This window comes from Carettochelys insculpta, chromosome 5 (genome assembly GCF_033958435.1).
Source record: "Carettochelys insculpta isolate YL-2023 chromosome 5, ASM3395843v1, whole genome shotgun sequence".
NCBI lineage: Eukaryota > Metazoa > Chordata > Testudines > Carettochelyidae > Carettochelys > Carettochelys insculpta.
Window position 1 is genome coordinate 35,154,089 of NC_134141.1, and position 23,349 is coordinate 35,177,437.

Sequence of the window (23,349 nt, forward strand, 5' to 3'; positions counted from 1 at the left end):
CAGTGCAGCAGACCTTCACAGCATATTGTACAGTAGAACCCTGAGATAATGTGCACTCAAGTTGCACGAATCTCAGGTTAACGCAACTCTGAGTGATGGGGAGCTGGCTCTTGGCTCTTGACTGCCTACCACCCACAGGAGCCGGGAAACTGACCAGCACTGCTGCACTGGTCAGTGTCCCGGCTCCCCTGTGTGGTGAGCAGCCCGGAGCCAGGTGCCAGTTCCCTGCCACTCAGTCGTGTTAACTCAAGATTCGTGCAACTTGAGGGCACGTATCTTGGGGTTTTACTGTACAATATGCTGTAAAGATCTATACAATTAATTGAAAACAAAATAGAGAACAAAAAGTTTTACAATACCTTGGCATTATTTTTAAGCATTAAAGTTGAATTTAGTACTTTTAAAAAATTGTTCAGACCTTATATGGAGTAGCACTTACTTTTAGAAGAAAACATTGACAAATGAGGCCAAAAGTAAGGGACTGAAATTTCCGATTTACCCATATTTACTGAATAGCAGTATGCAAAGCCCATAGACAGGTGTACCTTAATCTTGACTTAAAACACTTCTGTGTCTGTCTCGAGGAGATATTGCTAGTTATATCAGGTAGCGTGGTGGGGAGGCAGTGCATGTTGGTGACGTAGGTAAATGGAAACTAGGATCCAGCCAGAACAGTTTCCACTTGGAACCAGGACAGTATTTTAACCTCCATTTCTAGACGTGAATGATCAGTACATCGAACTCTATCTCATGTATATACCTAACATAACTGTTAATGTCAAGTTATGTTCTTGGTATTACTTGAGTTTGAGATGGTATAGTATTTACTCTGAGGTTTTCCAAATCTTCCAGTTGATTAAAAAAAAGTAATCAGGCTGTTACAAATTCCTTTATTTCACTCTTTCAAAATGTTTTTGGTTTTTTGTTCCCATGAGGATTTACAGAGCCATTAAGTTTTAGCCCATTTTCCAGCACCATTAAAAAAAAAAAATCCAGATCCTGCAAAACTGCACTTGTACTTTACTTACCTATTCTGCCAATGGGAATCACCATGGTACATAAAGTCAAGCACATATGTAAAAGTTTTTGCAGGATCCCTCTTGTTGATACTAGTTTTTCAGAACTGGAAATCTATCTGGAGTCCCTGGGTCAAGGTGCATAAGAGTATTTTTGTTTTTGATGTCTCCCCATTTAAACTCTTTTCCTTGTATAAGAAGGTGAGAGCAGTTTTGCATACTGTTAGTCATTGTAATAAATCTGTGTGGGCTTTTATTTTTAAAACTCAATCCTTCAGTTCTTTTGCACGCAAAGCCATCATATTTGTGTTTACAATTACCGATCTTAGACAACTGTAATGTGTTTTGTGATATTTTTGCTGTGAAAGAGGCTATACAAAAAGAAATTGTCTACAGTTCTTTTTTCTGCTGCAGAAAAATATGTGCATTGTTTTGTACACCTTTGTATCCGCACAACAATTTTTATTTTTCTCAACTTAGTTTCACTTTGCAAACATTCGTATTGCCCTCCTGAGAGCAATAAAAAGAATTACCTCCTCCTGAATACAGACCCATCACTCAAGCACTCAAAAAAGTTTTCAAGATTCAGAAAACAATTTTTATTTTCAACTTAAAATCTTGGAAAGGAAGTCTGTGTGATTCCACATAAATGCATAAAATATTAGCTGTGTGTATCCTTATATAGAATAAGAGCCAAAATGACTTATCCTACTTTTGCGTGGATAGTCAATTGAAATACTGCGTTGACTTTATTGGTAAAGCAGCATACGGATATTTGCACAGTATGTGGTCTGTAAATAAATCAAAGACCTCCGTTTTTTTAATATCAATTAAACTTTCACAAAAACAATATATTAGACAATCAACTTCTCCATAGGAAAGCTATAAATATCTAATCTAAGCAAAGTGTCCAAGCAGATTGAAAATAAGTTCTTCCTCGAGTGTCCCCGTGGGTGCTCCACGATAGGTGTCAGGCTCGCCCCGGCGCCGCAGGTCGGATCTTTCCAGCAGTTTCTGCCGGACCGCGCATGCGCCGGCGCGCGCCGCTCCCTTGCGCGCTCCCGGCCACGTGCACGATCTGGTCCCCACCAGTTCCTCTTCAACCGCCATCGGCTGCAGACGGAATCCGCTCAGGCTACGGCCAGAGTTAGCGTATTTAATGTTTTTAAAGTGTTTAGAGTTTCTTTTTCAGTCTTTTAGCTTAAGTTAGCTTGTTATTGTTTTCAAAAAAAAAAAAGAAAAGAGAGTAAAAACTAAAGTTTTACAGCCTTAGTAGCAAGTGGAGCAGTGGAGGCCCGGGGACGTAAGGCCATTAGGCCTCCTGCCACGGCAGGCTGAGTCCGAGAGGGGAACAGGCACAGAGAAGGTGCTAAGTACCCTATTAACAACTCAAAGACTCACCACAATGTCCTCTTCAGGATTCAAAAAGTGTGAGACATGTCGCGAAGCGATGCCGGCCTCCGATGGGCACAGTCAGTGCATTAGGTGCCTCGGGAAATCTCATGTCATGCAGAAATGCTCCTTCTGCCCAAAGCTCACAGCCAGAGCAAGGAAGGACAGGGAGATGCGGCTGAAAATGCTGCTCTTTGACAAGGTCCTCCAGCCAGACGCGCCGGAGCAGCCTCAGCAGGAGGGACCCGCAGCGGCCCATAAAAGGAAAGCTGCTTCCCTAACCCCATCAGCGCAAAAAGGGAGGAAGCTTTCACCAACCCGATCCCTGCCGGCAGCCACTGCGAGCGGGACGGGTGGAGCGCATAGCCCCCAGCCGCAGTCACAGCTGAGCAGTGGCGGCGCGGAGACGCACGTGGCAGAGGCTGAGCCTCCGATAATCAAACAGCCACCCCGCACCGCGGGCAGGGCAGCGGCCAGGCAAGTGCCGGAACCGGCGGCACCGCAGCTAGCGGCACCGACCCCCGGGGAACTGGCGGTGCAGAGCTCGCAGGCACGCGGCCTGCAGGCACTGGGGGAGACCACCCGCGCGGCACCGCAGCAGAGTGTGCTGAGTGCGGTGCAGACAGCGGAGCCGAGATCCCCGATGCAGAAAGGGGCGGAGCCAGCCCCACAGGGGAGGGGAAAGGCAGCACAGAAAACCCGGCACCGCAGCCCTTCTCCAGACAGGGCTGCAGGGCTACTCGCTCTAAGCCCTCCACTTATGCTGCGGACTCCAACGAGGTGGCAGGGGTCACCTCCAGTATACCCTGAGCCCCCATCCCCGTTCCTATAGCCAACATCACCATGGCTTGGACCACCATCGCCCTTCCTGGGCTTTGAACCCCTGGAGTACTGCCACAAATCAGTCTCTCCATTATCTCAATCACCCAGACGATCTCGCTCTCCCAGACGCAGGGGGTATGCGCCTCCAGAGTGGTCCAGGTCTCCATCTCCCCGAACAGTGCCCGTGTTGCCATGGTCGCCCCTATCACGCAGGGCATAGACACCATAGGCATACTCCCAGGGACAGATCCCCCCAGACGGTTCAATATCCCCTGGGCAATCGCGGACGGGGACGGAAACGCAGATATCTCAGGGGGAGTTGATTCTGGAACCCCGAGATTTTCCCTTGAAAGTATCTAGCGAGAGGATGTATCACCATCAACAGGACCCAGAGGGGTCCAGAGAGGCTTACCCTAGTGGTTCCTCGCTATCTTCCCCTGACGAGGCCACGGCCCAGGGGACGTCCATCCTCCGGACGATCTCAAACAGTTCCAAGAGCTGTTTAAAAAGGTGGCCTTCACGCAAGGCATCCAAACAGCAGAGGTGCAGGAGAAACACCATAAGCTCCTTAAAAACCTGAGACCTCTGGCCTCTTCCAAAATAGCTATTCCGCTTGATGAAGCAATCATGGAGTCCGCCACCACAATATGGCAGACCCCTGCGTCCACTCCGCCTATAAACAAGAGAGCGGATAAGAAGTACTTCGTCCCGGTGAAGGGCATGGAGTTCCTGTTCAGCCGCCCGCAACCAAATTCTCTGGTGGTGGAATTGTCTCAACAGAGGTCGAAAGCTTCTCAGTACAAGACAGGGGGAACGGACAAAGACGCCAAGAAACTAGAGTTGTTCGGCAGAAAGGTCTACTCCTCCTCTACCCTACTGTTGAGAATGGTGAATTACGCAGCGCATCTAGCGAACCATAATTTCGACAACTACTCCAGGCTGACTTCCCTCATGGACTCGCTTCCAGAGGACAAGAAGCCGGTGCTCAAGGCCATCGTGCAGGAAGGCTACGCAGCCTCGAGGACAGGAGTTCAGATCACCCTAGACGTAGTGGATACGGCAGCACGCTCAACAGCTACGACAATGGTCATGCGCAGGGAGTCCTGGCTCCAGACACTGGGTATCCCGAGGGATCTACAGGCAAAGATCATCGATCTCCCCTTTGACACGCAGAAGCTGTTTGCTGAATCAACCGACTCGGTCCTTCATTCCAGTAAAGACTCAAGAGCTACTCTCAGGACCTTGGGGATTTACACCCCTCCATACAGAAAGAAAAAGTATTACCCCCAACAAAGACGATACCAGTATCAACCACAGCGTCCCCAGTAGCACAGGGGCTACGAGCAAGGGCAACATCAACAGCACCAATAGTACAGAACTCCCAGGCGATGTTCTCAACAGAGCCATGCGTCCTTGGGGCAGGGCCAAAGGCCACAAGTTTGACACACAGATCAAGGGCTGCACTATCACTACCATCGCGCAATGTCATCCGAAGCTACTATTCCACCATCGCCTCCGACCATTCTACGACCAGTGGCAAAAGATCACCACAGACAAATGGGTACTGGAGATCATAGCCACGGGTTACGCAATTCCCTTCCAGTCGCTCCCACTGCCATGACCTCCACGCAGACCCCACCTAAAGGACGCCTCCCACGAAGCGAGACTCAAGCAGGAGGTAGACCATCTTATGCTTATAGGGGCAGTGGAAAGAGTGCCAGAGCAACTCCGAGGGAAAGGGTTCTACTCAAGATACTTCCTCACAGAGAAAAAGACAGGAGGCTGGAGGCCCATCCTAGATCTTCGAGGCCTCAACCGGTACTTGCGCAAGCAACACTTTCGGATGATCACAGTCGCCTCTATACTTACGGCACTGGACGATGGAGATTGGTTCGCAGCCCTCGACTTACAAGACGCGTATTTCCACATAACTATTCACCTGGCTCACAGGCGTTTTCTCCAGTTTATGGTAGGCAAATTATATTTTCAGTACAAGGTTCTGCCATTCGGCCTCTCCTCGGCCCCCAGAGTCTTCACCAAGACCTTGGCAGTGGTGTCAGCCTACCTGCACAGACAGGGGGTGTTTATATTCCCATATCTGGACGACTGCCTACTGAAAGGGCCTCGAAGGAGGAGGTACTTCGCATGATACACGTCACAGCAGACACGTTCTCTTCGCTGGGCCTGGTCATCAATCTGGCAAAATCAAAGATAAACCCCGCACAGGACATAGAGTTCATAGGGGCACGTATAAATTCCATCACAGCAAGGGTTTATCTACCAGATGCCCGCTTTCGCGCCATTGGTTCCCTCGTGCAAGTCATCACCTTCAGCCCTACGGTGCCGGTTCTGACGTGCTTACAGCTGCTGGGCCACATGGCAGCAGCAACGTTTGTGGTACAGAACGCCCGATTGCATATGCGCAGTGTGCAGCACTGGCTGGCGAGCATCTACAAACCGGCAGCACACACCGTCCACAGGGTGGTGTCGCCCACGACAGAGGTGCGCAGATCCCTGCAATGGTGGGTGAACCCCAAGAACATGCTAACAGGGGTGCCCTTTCACCAACCACAAATATCTGCTTTTCTCACTACCAACACCTCCCACATAGGGTGGGGAGCACACATGGGCGAAAAGGTGACGCAAGGACTGTGGTCCTCTACGGAACAGTCACTGCACATAAATATACTGGAGCTCAGAGCAGTGTTCAACGCCTGCAAACACTTTCGAGACCATATACAAGGCAAAGTAGTCGGGACCAGTACAGAGAATACCTCCACCATGTTTTATATAAATCGGCAAGGAGGAGCTCGGTCCCGTGCCTTATGTGCAGAAGCAGTCCGATTGTGGAACTGGTGCATCGCCAACAATATAACCTTGAAAGCCTCGTATTTACCAGGCGCTCACAATGTGAAGGCAGACCAGCTGAGCAGGCGCTTCGCACTCACACGCGAGTGGCAGATCCATTCCGATCTGCTACGACCGATCTTTCACGCATGGGGATTTCCCCAGATAGACCTGTTTGCCACTCAACACAACAAGAAGTGCCCACAATACTGCTCCAAGGCAGGACTGGGATGGGGGTCCCTGGGGGACACATTCGCAATCTCGTGGAGGGGCCCCCTGCCCTACGCATTTCCTCCCACAGTGCTTATCCACAAAGTCTTGCAGAAAGCCAGGAGAGAGAGAGCCCGAATGATCCTAGTAGTCCCAACGTGGGATCGACAGCAATGGTTCCCCTTACTCCTGCGCATGTCGGACCGTCCACCGATGCCCCTCCCGGTGGCGCCGGATCTGCTCACGCAAGCCCAGGGGTCCATAGTGCATCCACACCCCCGAGGCCTGCAACTGCAAGCATGGTTAATCCATGGCTCAGCTCCCTAGAGAGCACGTGTACGGAGGAAGTGCAACAAGTCCTAGAAAGTAGCAGGAGGACTTCCACCAGGAAGACCTATAAGCAAAAATGGACTCGATTCACTGCATGGTGTTCTACCAAGCAATTAGCCCCCCTTGCTGCGCCTATACCTGTAATACTAGAGTTTTTACTGCACCTCAAGAGAGGCGGACTCTCCCTATCCTCGTTGAAGGTCCACCTTGCCGCTATATCGGCTTTCAGACATGAAGAGGAAGGGCACACGGTGTTTGCCCATCCCATGGTTACCAGGTTCCTCAAAGGGCTGGTAAACCTATATCCCCCTTGGAAACTGGAGCTTGGACCTGGTGCTTAATGCGCTAACGGGACCACCGTTTGAACCCTTAGCCACGGTTTCCCTCCGTCTTCTTACGATAAAGACGACCTTCCTTCTTGCAATCACGTCAGCTCGCAGGGTGAGCGAGCTTGCGGCAGTTATGGCAACGCCACCCTGCACAGTATTTTCCAAGGAGGCGGTAACCTTACAGCTGCATCCAGCCTTTGTTCCCAAAGTTTCTTCAGAGTTTCATATTAACGAACCTATAGTTTTACCCTCGTTTTATCCAAAGCCTCATAACTCTTACAAAGAGGTGCGCCTCCACCTCCTGGACGTGAGGAGGGCGCTGGCTTTCTATATAGACAGGACTAAGTCCTTCTGGAAAACGGATAGACTCCTAGTCTCTCTTGCTCCCAAATCAAAAGGAGAAGGTCTCTCTTCGCAGAGAATCTCGAAGCACATCGTATCCTGCATAAAAATGTGCTACGAACTTAGAAAGACTCTTTTTCTGGCCCCGCCTAGGGCTCACTCCACTTGTGCGGTGGCGGCATCAACAGCCTTTTTCAAGGGCATTGCGCTAAAAGACATTTGCAGAGTGGCGACCTGGTCATCCTATGACACCTTCGCCAAGCATTATGCCCTTCACAGGGTATTCCAAGAGGATACCCGTCTCTCGACAGCGGTCCTCTCGGGGACAAGCTGCACATAAACCGATTACCCACCTCCTATCTTGGGTTACTGCTGGGTAGTCACCTATCGTGGAGCACCCATGGGGACACTCGAGGAAGAAAGAGAAGTTACTCACCGTAGTAATGATGGTTCTTCGAGATGTGTCCCCATGGGTGCTCCACCACCCGCCCATCCTCCCCACTTTGGATCTCTGTTTAGTATTTTTCAGGAGCATCCGAGGCGGTTGGTCAAGGAACTGGCGGGGACCGGATCGCACACATGGCCGGGAGCGCGCAAGGGAGCGGCGCGCGCCGGCGCATGCGTGGTCCGGCAGAAACTGCTGGAAAGATCCGACCTGCGGCGCCGGGGCGAGCCCGACACCTATTGTGGAGCACCCACGGGGACACATCTCGAAGAACCATCGTTACTACAGTGAGTAACTTCTCTATCCATCTTTTTATACGTGAAAGATTTAAAAATTTTTGAAATATTTTAGATGGGAATTTTGGTATCAGAAGTCATACGTATAAGGCACTAATATGTTCCTTTCTGATGTGGTGTTAATGATTTACGTGCATTACATTTGAAAAAAAAAATACTTGTTTTGTTGTCCAGTGCATGGCAGGTCCCAGTAGTGAAACATATTCCCAGATACTAATAGGGTTAAAAAGCTCTCTGCTATGTGTACAATACTGTGCGTTATACCTACATTGCTTATACATTGTTTCCCCCATCTCCCCGCAGTATTAGCAATCTGCTTTTGTACTTTGACATCAGGGATTTCCCTAGTGAATTCTGTCACAGAAAAAAGGGAATCATCAATATCGCAGTTAAACTTGACTTTCAAAGCTAATAGTATCTCATTTGGGGGCTCAAATTTAATAAATTTTCTTTGATTCTGGGTGAGTTTTTAAACATCAAACAATGAATTGGCCAGGGTGCAGTAAAATATTTAGATCTATTGACTATGGTTCAGAAGGGTAGAAGGAAAAACATTGGTGGTTTGATGTTGATAAAATCTGAGTACCTTAATCCACATTAATGTTTTCTTTTATCTGTCTGCATATTGGCAACTAAAAGATCCCGAAAAGGTGACATATATAAACTATAAAAATTAAATCAAATATATATTTAAAATAAGGTGTCTGTGTAATATTAAGCAAGGTTAATGTCTGAATGTATTACAAATTCTGACAGAAAACCCCAGAGAATATGTTTGCTCCAAAGGACTCTAGATCCTGAACTTAGTGCACTATGTGTGAAAAACATGTGGCCTATACTGTTATAAAACTTGCATTTTGTTTATGTTATAGAAAGTACATATGTTTGTCAGCCACAAGGTATTAACAGAAATTCCTTAGGTCAACCTGGGAAATGTTCAGCTCCCTATTCATATAGACTATAGCAGAGAATTAAAAAATAACATGTCTGTAGTCCTGAAATACACTTGTTTAATCATAGTAGGTTTCAAATGTTATGATGCTACAGGGGGTACATTCTTCAGTATAATTAATAGCGTTGTGAAAAGTAGAAGCCGTTGAAAGAAAACATAATGTCATTTACAATTTTAAATCTGTTGGAATATATTTTAATTTAGGATTGATCAGATTTTTTCAGAGAGGTTTGACTGTAAGTAAGAGGAGCTGCCCAAATTTATCTTTATATAGTGTTGGTAGATGGTATGGCCTATCATTTTATTACTCCCTTCCAAAACTATGCATTGACAATAAAACCCAACAATGATCATTGCTATGGGAGCTAATCTTATGTGAATTACAGTGTATAGCATATTAGTATATAACATAATTCAATTCCGTTTAACTACTGAAATTTTATTTGTTTAAGATCCAAAATTACTGTAGGAATAAGAAAAAGACATATTAATTCCTTTTTGCATCAAATAAAAATGAAAAAATGGGTGTCTACAGTTTTTACGTATGTGTTGTATGTGCGATATATCTAGTACAGTGTCCAGTACACAAATATATACACTTAAGGCACATTTGTACTTACCGGAAGATTGACACACTGCGGTCGATCTTCCCGAGTTCAGTTTTGTGCATCTGGTGAAGAAGAGGCAAAATCAACCCCTCTGGGCTCAGACGTCAACCCCTGTACTCCACGCTACCGTGTTGAGTAAGGGACATCAATGTCAGACTAAAGAGGTTCAGACTACACTAGGGAAGTAAGTTGATTCTGATACGTCTATTCTAGCTATTCAAATGTCATAGCTAGATTTGTGTATCTGAAATCGACTTATTTCCCTCGTATAAACCTAGCCTTAGTTATATACAAATACATACACTTACATGTTCAGTATGTGGGGAAAAGCTATTTTAATCAAACAAAAATATTTCATATTAATGTGACAGTAAAATGCTTGGATATTTAAATGGGAAATATTCATCATATTTATATAGCTGAAAGTTCGTCTGCATTTTTTAAAATTTTTCATGGCATAGGAGTTTATATAATTTATTAAAAACAGTTTCTTGCTTAGTCAGCAGGTGGCGGTGTGATACCAACTGCATATGGTTGCATTTGTCAACATAAGTAGGACTCTCACATTTATGCAGCGGGGGGCGGGTAGGGGATGGTTACTGTGTAATTTTTACCTTTTGCAAGCCTTAAAAAAATCAAAATATCTAGATTTTGTACATGTAGACTTTGTACTACTGGTATCCTCTACCGTATTTAGAAGGTCTACAGCTAAGTTGGCTAATAATGTACTAGTTTCTCCTATGTGAATCTTCCATAAGAAATATAATGGCTAAAGGCGGTGCCATTAACACAAATAAAAAAAACCTGCTACAGGTAGATAATTTGTATTTTAGGAAGGATTTTATATTTAGTTCTGGGGCTTAAATTAATTTGTAGTACTGAGTCCCACTACAATATGAAATATGATCTATACACAGCAGTCCAAACTCATTTATCTTCTGTGTTCCTGCATGTTGTATAATACTTTATTAATAGTTGATGATTGTTGGATGGAAAGTGTAATTACTGCCTACAGTTTGGTTTCTTTTGTGTTAGGTATTTTAGGAGGGATGGATCTGTAAAATTTGTACGCCAGTTGGAGTGAAGCCCTCGGTGACTCTTCTTCCCTTCTCATTTCAGTCCGTAGGAGGATGCTTTTTCTTCTTAGCATTCTCTCCCAGCACTCTGAATTAGAGATTTATTTGCAACAAAAAATCAATTAGTCCTAAATTTATTCATGGATTTCAGGTCCAGCGATCAATGCAAGTCCACTCAGTGGGCTCAAGGGGACCCAGTTCATCCCAGTTAATGTGTCTGAAGGGGAATTACCATTGATGCTGGGTTTTTTTCCCTTTAGGTCAGAGATCAGATCTCGCTGTCACGGACTGCGGCAACCAGGAATGACTTCACCCTGCAGCTACCCAAACTGCACCTGGAGACCTTTGCAATGGAAGGGCTGAAGGGCGGGCCAGAGGTTGTAGCATTTCAGGTTAGAATCTAAATAACTTTTTTTTTTTTTTTTTTTTGCAACTGAGACTTAGAGAGAACCAAAACTGCTTTAAGTGGAGAGAACAAAAGCTTCCAAAATGTTGTATTAAGCAGCTAAAAAGAAGCAAACTAATTTCCGTACATATCTTTGAATCATGTGATTCAGAGAAATATAAGAGCTTGTAGTAGTGGAGATGAAATGCTAAATAATGGGGAAAAAATCACCCCAGAAGAAGATGTAAAATGTAATATTTGAAAATTAATTTTGGGAAATTATGAATAAAATGTTTGCCTGCTTCCTATAGACTATTTAAGATTTATTTTCCTCTAAAAATAAAGAGAGATTACTGGGGAATTAAACAATCACACAATCAACATTTTAGAGCAATACCAATTTAAGTACTATTGCAATTTAGATTAATCAAGCACAAAAAATATTTTGTTCTTGTAATCCCTGGTTTTAAAGAATGATATGTATTCATGTAAGGGCAGTACATTTTTTTGTTTTGAATGAGAGACTGGAGAGGACAGTTAATAAACATTTCTTTCACTGTGCTCTTGCTGCGTACAGAAACCTGAAGTGTGTTAACTTGTGTGCCAGTTGTAGAGATTATCACTTCATATGTCGCACAGCAGATGTATACTTGCATACTATTCATTTTAAATGTAATGTGAACGATGTATTCCCATAAATGGTATGTCACTGAATTGTGAGGGTGACACATCTAATCACATCCAAGGAGAAATCACAGAATTAAAGATGAACACTCTTTCTTATGTTTTTTCTCTTCCACATGTATGTTATACAATGCAGTTTTAAATAATGCCAAATATCTAACATTTTTGAATGATACAAAGCAGTATAATACTCTTAGGGTTTTTTTATAAAGTTAAATTCAAAATGAAATATATTTATTTGTTGGAAAGAGGTGGGGAGAGGATATAATAAACTCTCCTTAATTTTCTTAAGAGTAAAATTCCACAAGTAACGTCTCCTAGAAGAGAAAGGCATGTAAAAACTAAATAGCAAATATGCTGCCTTTCTAAAGCTGCTTCCTCATGCTTCTCTATTCTGGTAGCCTGGTGTGAGGCCACCTGTCTTTTTCTTTTCCATCCTGTGGCCCTGGTAATGATACAGAAGCTCTTGCAAGACAGTTTGTCCCTTTGTCCTCTTTAAGGGGATGAGGATGAATCAAAACAGTAATTCAGGACCTCACTAAGTGGCCAGGAAACTGAACTAGCAACACGTTCCCTAAGTGGCTAACTGATGGTGTGATTTCATACATGTACATTGCTTCTGCCCTTGACAGCAGCAGTAACATCTGCTTACTTTACATATAGGGAAACAGCAGACTTAGTCCACAGTTTATGTAAGCATAAATTTTTTAGGATTTTCTTTTTTATTGTATTTATTCTGAAACTACTTCGTATAGCAATACCGGAATAGAGTATATTGTCAATTATGTTTTCCAGATTTTTTACTTTATTTAAGCATTTCCTTTTTTATGTTGGTGCCTGTTTAGTATAATTTTAATTTCATCACATTGAGTAAATGCATGCCAAATGTCCATCTAAGGAACCTGTCCTACATTATTGAATTATGAAGTAGCTGTTACTCATGCAAATAGTGTTACGTATTAAAATCAAAGGGATTATTTGCATGAGTTAAAATTTCATAAATGGTCCCTATCACTATTATAAATACATTTTACCTTGTATTATTGGTAAATATCATGCAATCATGTAACTAAAGACTGCATTATAAGGCTTTCAGCCCCAGGTCTAAGAACACTGGGTTTTGTGTGTTTAATTTCTTGCACAGAAAATGATTTTTTTTACTTTTAAATTCAGAGAAGGAAAAAACAGAAATGGGTAATACCTACAGCACAAGCTAGTCGGTGGATACTGACCCCTATTTTGTGATGGGGAGCTAAAATTTTATCAGTATGACCTATATCCACTAACTTGGATCAGTAAATAAAATTCAACATCTAGTCAGCACTCCAGTGTGTTGCCCCATATTACATGTTGTAAGAAGAAAGCAAAATTTTTGTAATAAAGTAGCAAATGAGTCTACCCTCTGTAAGGTAACCTGAGAGAGAACTAGAGGAAATGGTTGTAGTGCTTCCAATTTTCCCCAGAAGAGAGTGGCACTGCAGAAGAATCAAAGAGGAAGAAATCTTCTGAGCTTGATGTATGTGTTGCGTCCAGATACATTAGAGAGCTATAATGCATTCCAGTGGAAGTATGAAAGGACTCCACGTGATAGACAAAGTCATTCAGAAATTTCAAGAATACTGTGCACATATGAATATCACTTGGAAAAGATGCATTTTCACAATGCTGATACTGAGTACCGGCACCTCAGCAGCCAGTTATGAGGTTGGCTGAGGGGGAGGAGTGGGGACCTTCTTTTAGTTTTGTTTTGGGTTTTTTTCCCCAAAAAAGGCACTGCATTTTCTTTACAAGAAATCTACTGTCAGGTGAGATGCTTAAGCATTATGTCAGATGCTTCCTTCACATTAAAGCTAAATTGTGTGAATTTGAACAGTGAACTGAAGAACTATTTACAAACTTAGTCATTTCTGGCATAACTGATAGCTGAAATGTCTTCTGATTTTGATTTAGTTATGTCTACAATAGAAGCATCTGTCTATGGAACTTACTGTCGTCGGAGATGTTCCGACAAAACTTCTGTCAACAGATCACGTCTATGCATAAAAGCAGATTGATCTTTTGATCTGCTTTGTCAACAAAAGGGTCCCCCAGAGCGTTTAACCAGATTTTGTATCAACAGTTTCTGTCTACAAAACTCATTTTGCATGCAGATGATCTGCGAGTTTGTTGACGAAACCCCAGTTTTGACTGCAAAACTGTCTAGTGTAGAGGCAGCCTTCTTGAAAGAGCATGGGCTGAGCTTGGAAAGAACAGTAGAAACTGGGGTTTTGTCAAGAAAACTCATGGAGCATCTAGACACAAAATGCGTTTTGTCAACAGAAATGGTTTACAAAAAAGGCATGTAGATGTTCCAGGTGCCCTTTTGTTGAGCAGATCAAAAGATCAGTCTGCTTTTATGTGTAGATGTGATCTGTCGATAGAAGTTTTGTCAGAACATTTCTTCCAACAGTAACTTCTGTAGACAGAACAAAAAGCAGTCAAGTAGCACTTTAAAGATTAGCAAAATAATTTATTAGGTGAGCTTTCGTGGTACAGACCCACTTCTTCAGACCATAGCCGTACCAGAACAGACTCAATATTTAAGGCACAGAGAACCAAAAACAGTAATCAAGGTGGACAAATCAGAAAAAAATGATCAAGGTGAGCAAATCAGAGAGTGGAGGGGTGGGGGGGGAAGGTCAAGAATTAGATTAAGCCAAGTATGCAGATGAGCCCCTATAGTGACTCAGAAAATTCCCATCCCAGTTCAAACCGTGTGTTAATGTGCCGAATTTGAATATAAAAGCCAGCTCGACGTTTCACTTTGAATAGCGGTGCGAAAATTTTTCTGTAGACAGATGCTTCTAGTGTAGACGTAGCCTAGATGTTTACAGGGATAATGAAAAACTGTATTTCCAAAATTTAAGTGTTGTTAAAGTGTATGAGAACTGTATCACAGCTAATCAAAAATGCATGCTATGGCTTAAAGACAAAATCCATGGCTAAACAAACAGCAGAGACCAAAGGGCCCATCTCCCCAACTTCCTTACCCTGAAGACTATATCAAATGATTAGTGAATAGCTAATTGGAGAGTATCCAAAACAAGTTAAAATAAGGTGTTTCATTAAGAGAAGTCTGCAGTAATTATGACTAACATTTCTCCAAGAAAGTTTGGCAAGCTGAAACAAGAATGACAGTGTGAACCCATGATTACAACAGCTTGAGAGACATATCCATGATCAGTGATCAGTGGAAAAAGCCCAGTTACTTCAAAGAATACAACTTTATTGGGGCTTTATACTTAAAGTTGCTGGATAAGATGTGGTTCAATGCAAAGGATGTTGTGTCACAATGTACCTTGCTGAGTACGCTCATACCTTGTTTAACCAGTACTTTACTTAAGAGTACTCGCTATATGAGTGAACTTTCCCCACTTATATGAGCGGGGTCCCTGTCTGGGGGGCAGGGAGACCTGCAGCCCTGTAGCTGGCTCAGATCCAGCCATGGGGTCCCTGGCTGGAGTGGGGGGAGACCCACAGCTGGATCCTTCTCACTCCCTACCCTCAGACATGCAGCTGTCTGACAGCCCTTTGGCTGGGGGAAGAGAGAGAGAAGGCTCTTAGCCTGGTTCCCTCCCCTGCAATGGCAAGAACGTGAAACTCACCAGCCATGAGCTGATCAGTTTTCCGGCCCCACAGGTCATGGGCAGACTGGAACCAGACTGCCCCTGGTTCCCAGCTCCTGTCACTCTGGGAGCCAGGAAACTGACCAGCCCTGGTGGTTCCTGGCTCCCCTCCCCTCCCCTTGCAGGAAAATTCGAGTTATGCAGGGGTTGCAGGAGCAACCCCTGGGTAACTCCAGGGTTTACTGTAGTAGACCCCCTGCCCAGTCTGCAGCTGTCACCCTCAGCCAGGTTTTAACTGCCCCACAAGGTATCAAGCTGCCTCCAGCCTTAAACCTGCCCAGCAGCCCCAACCTCTTCCAGCCTCAGACCCACCCCCAGCAGCCCCAAACTGCCCCCAGCTTTACACCCCTGCAGCAGCTCCAAACTGTCTCCAGCATTAGACTCTCCCTGCAGCCCCAAACTTCCCCTACTCTTAGATACCCACCCACCTCCGCATCCCTCAACAGCCCCAGGCTTAGACACTCCTGCTCCTCCCTCAGCCTCTTCACCGGGGCTGCTAGGCTGGGTGGCTCCCCCAGCCCTCCTGGTCCCAGCAATTAACTCAAGTGTTGAGGTTTCAGCACCTAGGCGTAAGGTAATTGCTATCTCTAGTGATGGAGGTAGCTGCCATCTCCAGCAGTTATTGCTATTGATAGATATCTGCCTGAGGCAGCAGTATTAAGGAAATGCAAATGGCTTCTTTAACAGCCACATGCAGCTGGGAACTGTCCAGCTGGTGACCTTTAACAAGTCTAATGGGATCCATGTTTGGGTCCCAACCCTTAGGTTGGAAATCCCTGCTCTACATACATGCGCTACATACTATTTCCGGTGCCAGCTATTCAAATATATCAGAAAAGTACCTAAACTCAAGGCATTTATGTCAAGTTACGTCAAGTTTATGTCAAGCCCTTGGAACAAATTAGAGACTTTTACATGTATTTTAATGGGAATTTAGTGTCGTTCTTATGAGTTTTCACCTATGAGCAGAAATTTGGAATCCAATTGTGCTCATGTGGTGAGGGATGAGTGTACAAATATATGTAAGAGCAGAGCCAAAGGTGTCCTTTTGGTGATGGTATCCAAATGTGAAACCTGAAGTGAATATAGTAAACAAGATTCAAAAGGCCCATTGAAACACTCTGAGTGAGATTCCTGGTAGCCTTAGCCAAGAATTTATCAAGGTCTATTTGGTTTAAACTTGAAACTATATATATATAAAATTATTGTTTGCTAAGGCCTTCTACCCAACTTAAAAAAAAAAAGAAAAATTAGCTGTAGCACCACACCCCAAATAGCAATATAATAACCCTATCATAAATCACAGTTTTCTGAGTTAGTAACACACATTGCTCTCCAATAATAATGGCTTTTTTTCCACCATTTCTCTATGATGGACAAGTTCAAGCATACCATGTCCAGGTGTTAATACACAGAATTAGTACTAAGAGCAAGACCTTGATGTTAGAAAACCAAAGCCATTCTTGTCGCATCAAACATATACATGTATCATTGTCTCAGCATACCTCATGGTACTTCATTATGATCATGAATTCAGAAGCTTTTATGCAGAAAGACAAAGCCAATATCAAATAAGCATCTTGAACCAAAGTCAGTTAATGCAGATATAGTTAAAAAAGAGCAATATGCCAAAAAGCTAGCACAGGAGAAATGCAAGAATATCAAATATTTCCTGCCACTCATAATGGGGATAAGAATTAGATCCTAGATAGAAGGTGGCAGGCAACTTGCCAGATTAATAGCTTTGTCACACTGAGGTTATATGTCCTAGCCAGCCTTAGGGTTTAGTCTCACAAGAGGTATACAACATATTTAAACAAAAACTAGGACATCCTGAATGCTAATGACATCATGTCTCTGCAGACCAAGGTGAAAAATGTTCACCCAGTCACTGACAACAAACATGGATTGCAGTTGTCAGTCAGCTCCACTTTAACTGTCAAAAACTCCATTTGAGAAGAAACTAGTGGTATATGGCCATGTGCTTAGACAGCCATTGAGGGTTCAGTGAATGGTAGTTTCTGACAGCTGTGAACTTAGAGACAGAATCATCCTATGATCTGTCAGGGGATTTACCTTGACCTCCATCCTAGATGTTAGCGTATGCATTATTTTTAATTGATTCTATTAATTTGTGGCTGATGTTTTTATTTGGTACTATGTGCTATTTGCATTTTGATTTTTGATTTGAGATGTGGAATTGATCATTGAAGACAGATATTGTTGTCTGTCATGTCATAGTGGCTTTAGCTTTTTCTAACTTTAACTTATGTTAAGTCATTAGGCCCAAAAAATGCAGTTCAGTCTCTTATCATGACTCCTCTGTATAACCCCTGTATTACAAGGGCTATGTCTACACTAGCCAAAAACTTCGAAATTGCCATGCAAGTGGCCATTTCGAAGTTTACTAATGAAGCGCTGAAATACATATTTAGTGCCTCTTTGGCATGCGGGCGGCCGCGGCACTTGGAAATTGACACGGCTCGCCGCCGCGTGGCTCATCCAGACAGGGCTCCTTTTTGAAAGGACCCCGGCTACTTCAAAGTCTCCTTATTCCCATCTGCTCATAGGAATAAGGGGACTTCATAGTAGCCGGGGTCCTTTTGAAAAGGAGCCCCGTCTGGATGAGCCATGTGGCGGCGAGCTGCGTCAATTTTGAAGTGCCACGGCCGCCCGCATGCTAATGGGGCGCTGAATATGTATTTCAGTGCTTCATTAGTAAACTTTGAAATGGCCATTTGCATGGCCGTTTTGAAGTTTTTGGCTAGTGTAGACACGGCCAAGGAGAGTAAAAATTTTAGACAGAATGGGAAATTGAGAAAAGGTGGCAGAGGCCTGAGTGCTCCTCTATACATACATGTGTCTGCTGTGTGGTATGACTAAGTTTGAATGATTGTGTGTATTGTATGCATGTGCATAGGTCTTTTGGAGCTTGGTTAACTAGGTGTCTTGTCTGTGTTTAAATCTCAGGGTCTAAGTGTGTGGGTTTTACATGGGGCTTGAATGAGTACGTGCATGTTCGAAACTTTCCCAGTGTGTGTGAAAAGGTATGGTATGTAAGGATCAGACAGACTTCTCTGAGAGGGTGAAGCATATATTCCATATGTGCTTAAGCTTAAATATATACAGGGAGAGGGAGAGGGGGACAGATGAGTGGATTCTTCTTTGATTCATTTTTGAACCATTGCCCTGTACGGTGCTCGGGGATACTGCTGTTTCATGTGCTACCTATCAAATGTGACACAAAACTAACCCTGAACAGCTCTGAGCATTAAAATCCCATTGCCCTTTCATAAACATTAGTGTTGTTGGCTTTGGTGCTGTGAGTAAACTTAAATTTGGATATGTATATTGTACATAAGTAAGTTCTCCTACACATTTTGAATTCGATCTGATATTCCTGTCTTCCTTTCATAAACTGTGCATAATGTATTGGTATGTGCTGCCAGGTGTCCAGTACTTCTCCACCTGAAAGGTTGTTAAAGGGTTTCATGTTCTGTATATGTATTTCAGGTGTGTGCTTGCTGTCTTTCTCTTTAGCTTTCCCTCCAAACTCTCATTGATCTATGGGTGTGTGCAGCATGCGCATAGATTTGGATGTTATGTATAATTTGTATACATTTTTTGTTTTCACAGTACTATGAAGTGCTTTGCAATGAAAAGTGCTGCATAAACACAATGTAGTATTATAGTTATTAGTGTTAGTAGAAGTAATACAGTTGAGTACTGACATCTGTTCTCAATGATAGAGTACAGTCATTATAAATTTATAAGGAAATTATGTCCTTCCATTTATTTTATGTAAATTATGCATCCATGTATGATGTAGTCATGACTTGTACTGTACTATAGGCAGAAGTAAAATCCATTTTTCTAATCAATTTGGTAAGCATAAATGTAGTTTATAATATTGAAATATTGTACAGGTCGAACCTCTCTAGTCCGGCACTCTCTTTTCTGGCTATATCCATAATCCAGCATGATTTTACTTACCTGGACAACCCACTTGTCATGGGTGTGGCCACGTTTCCTATGGTCCCATAAAGTTTGTTTATAGGCTCTCAGTTTAAGTGTCTTGTAAGAGTCCAGTAAGCTGTTGAAGGTTTGGTAATGTTGCTAGACGATATTAACCTCTCATGGTCCAGCAAATTCTCTTGTTCAGTCATGGTCAGGTTGCAAGGGTGCCAGACTACAGAGGGTCAGCTTATATTTATATCACTTTTCCTTTTTCCTCAATACATTTAGATTAATTTCTGAATGAATTATAAGATAAGAGATTTTACATTAAATTAGGTTTGTTCTATTCATAAAACAATAAAAACATCACTTCACACCTTTATGTTTAGTTGCTGATGAAGTTGTGATGAAACTGAAACAAGCAAATAACTTCAAAATAAATAGAGTTTCCATTCTCTAATTATCCTATTGTGCCAAGTTATTGCCATATATGATACAGAAGTCATACCCTGCATGAGCTAAGTATACAATGGTAATTTGAGCTCTGAATGTACTGGTCTTGTAGGCTACGTCTACACTAGCCCCAAACTTCGAAATGGCCACGCAAATGGCCATTTCGAAGTTTACTAATGAAACGCTGAAATGCATATTCAGCGCTTCATTAGCATGTGGGCGGCCGCGGCACTTTGAAATTGACGCGCCTCACCGCCACGTGGCTCGTCCCGATGGGGCTCCTATTCGAAAGGACCCTGCCTACTTCGAAGTCCCCTTATTCCCATTCAGCTGATGGGAATAAGGGGACTTCGAAGTAGGCAGGGTCCTTTCGAAAAGGAGGCGCGTCAATTTCAAAGTGCCGCGGCCGCCCGCATGCTAATGAAACGCTGAATATGCATTTCAGCGCTTCATTAGTAAACTTCGAAATGGCCATTTGCGTGGCCATTTCGAAGTTTGGGGCTAGTGTAGACATAGCCATAAACTTGTATGTCTTTTCAGTAATATTTTTGCTGTTCTTAGTGGCTGCGTCTACACGTGCACGCTACTTCGAAGTAGCGGCAGTAACTTCGAAATAGCGCCCGTCACGTCTACACGTGTTGGGTGCTATTTCGAAGTTGAAATCGACGTTAGGCGGCGAGACGTCGAAGTCGCTAACCCCATGAGCGGATGGGAATAGCGCCCTACTTCGACGTTCAACATCGAAGTAGGGACGTGTAGACGATCCGCGTCCCGCAACATCGAAATAGCGGGGTCCTCCATGGCGGCCATCAGCTGGGGGGTTGAGAGATACTCTCTCTCCAGCCCTTGCGGGGCTCTGTGGTCACCGTGGGCAGCAGCCCTTAGCCCAAGGCTTCTGGCTGCTGCTGCTGCAGCTGGGGGTCCGTGCTGCATATACAGGGTCTGCAACTAGTTGTTGGCTCTGTGTATCTTGCACTGTTTAATGAAAGTGTGTCTGGGAGGGGCCCTTTAAGGGAGCGACTTGCTGTTGAGTCCGCCCCGTGACCCTGTCTGCAGCTGTGCCTGGCTCCCTTATTTCGATGTGTGCTACTTTGGCGTGTAGACGTTCCCTCGCTGTGCCTATTTCGATGTTGGGCTGAGCAACGTCGAAGTTGAACATCGACGTTGCCAGCCCTGGAGGACGTGTAGACGTTATTCATCGAAATAGCCTATTTCGATGTCGCAACATCGAAATAAGCTATTTCGAAGTTGGGTGCACGTGTAGACGTAGCCAGTAACATCTAACTTTGCTCTTCCATCTTGATCTTAATTAATTTATAACTAAATAAATATATTAACCTTCCTTAAACTGGAACAATACTTCCTTAAGATCTTGAATTCCCCATGCCAACCTTAAATTTACTAAATATACATTAAAATTTACTAAATATACATTAAAATACACGTTGTTATGGGGGCTACAGAAACAATATTAGCCAGTCATATAAAAATCTGGATGAGCAACAAGACGACTTATACTGGATTTTATCAAAATAACTTGCCTCATTTTGTCCCAAGCAAGAAGCCGTCAGTGTCTAAAGTTGGGTACTCAATAAAGAAGGCACCTAAAATGAAAAGATGAGTTTTTAAAATTTTGGCTTACGTTTCTTGTCCAAGGTTACGTATCAAGTCTACAGAAGTTCCGGAAATAGAGCCTGTGATAGGACACGTGTTTTTCACTGTCCAGCCCTGACTGGGACATACCTAATATATTGCTCCTTTAAGACAAGGTGAGCAACATACGACAGTTTGCTACCTTAAGTGAATTTACCCAAACAATTCACAATGGTGGATTAGTTTTAATTAATTAATAAAACAAACTTATTTTACAATACAGAGACTTTAAGAGAGTGCAAATGCAAGGCATTGAAATCAGAAATCATTGCAAAAAATAAAAAGCTTTCTGAACTTAAACAAGCCTTGGTTCTAGGTGGAGTTTTTACTGCCTGTTCCAGCAACAGGTGTGACCAAATTTCAGGTCTGCTCCCAAAGTCCATAGATTGTTTCTTTTGTTGTCTTAGGTGAAGAAGACAGATGGAGAAGGAGAGAGAACTTGGGATATTTTTGCACCCCACTTTTATAGTTCAATTACTCTTTGAAATGCATTTTCCTGAGGATTATCCATAATTCAAATTTATTCACAGTAAAGACAGCTGGTGGAGAAAGAAGTTCCATACTATTCCTTCTCACATGTATTTTCTGTGAGACAGATTTCCCTTGTTTACTGTCTTCTCCATCTCACTATTTGAGGATCTTGTCCATAATTATGTGTAAATTGAGGTAACCACACATTCCTGTTTGAGACCGGCTTGATCAGTTTTACCTAATTGGGGCTATATGGGTTTGAACATGAGACATCAACATGATTTCGGAGGAAAGTCACAGTTTTACATGTAATGTTGCTGCATACATTCAATGATGGTATTACTGATCAGCAAATCACCTTTGGAATGATATTTTACAAGATACATTTTATACATAGATTATTACAATAATGTGTCAGGTGTGAATACTCTTTAAATATAGTAATCCATGCAAGTTGCTATGTAGTTATATTGCCACTGGATAGAAAGTGATGATTCTTCTTTAAGGCTGTGTCTACACTGCATTCGTCTTCCAAAAGAGGTATGCAAATAAGGGGAATCAAAAATGCAAATGAAGTGCAGATTTGCATATCTGGTACCTCATTTGCGTATTCTTATTTCAAAATATCTTTTGAAAGAAGAAAACCCTTTTTTGTGGGATGAAGGATTCTTTCAAAGATGGGGTTTATTTTCAAAAGAGCAGTGTCTGCACTGGTTTTCTTCTTTTAAAAGAAGCTATTTTGAAATAAGGATATTCAAATGAGGCACCAAATCCGCATCTCATTTGCATTTCCAATTTCCCTTATTTGCATACCTCTTTTGAAAGAAGAATGAAACAGTAAACACAGCCTAAGTGTTGGTTCCTGTGTGTTTTCCTCACTTGAATATGCATGTACCCATGCGTTTGATACTGGAGATTTCTAACAAGTAGCATCCATTGGTCTGCATCTCCACATCCGCCTCCCTTCGATTCTAAACTGTACATTCATGATTGTAACGCCCAGTGGGTACTTAGATGTACATTTCTAGATTATGGATTGAGTGCAAAAGTTTTGCAGTGGTTGCAAGGATGAAAATTCTTGTTCTGAGGGTCAGACCCCACCTGCAAAAAGGGATGTTTGTTTAACATGGCAGGAAAATGAGGGAAGTGAATGTAGGAAACGAAATGTGGGAAGATATCATCAGATACCCACATCCGCTGACGGGGAATTTTTTTCCTATACTGCGCCCGTGAAAATAGCCAGAACGCTACAGGGCTCAGGGAACTGTCGGAGGGGTTTCCAAAATACACTGCTGCAGCAGTCTGTTTAATCTACTTGTGTGTGACAGCAATAAGTTGATTTTGTGGGGAGCATGTGGGAATGTGAGGATGCTTCAAATCGAATTGATAAAACCCAGCGTTAATAAATCAATTTTA

The 23,349-nt window shown here is 43.1% G+C and overlaps 1 protein-coding gene across 3 annotated transcripts in view; it reads left to right on the forward strand.

Annotated features, from left to right (window-relative positions):
• Positions 1–23,349, forward strand: part of CCDC171 (coiled-coil domain containing 171) — a 247,266-nt gene that overhangs the window by 145,112 nt on the left and 78,805 nt on the right. For all 3 annotated transcript variants that reach the window (XM_074994928.1, XM_074994930.1, XM_074994929.1), the window contains one exon: positions 10,926–11,057. In XM_074994928.1, coding sequence (XP_074851029.1) covers positions 10,926–11,057 — 132 coding nt within the window. The remainder of the gene's footprint in view (positions 1–10,925; positions 11,058–23,349) is intronic.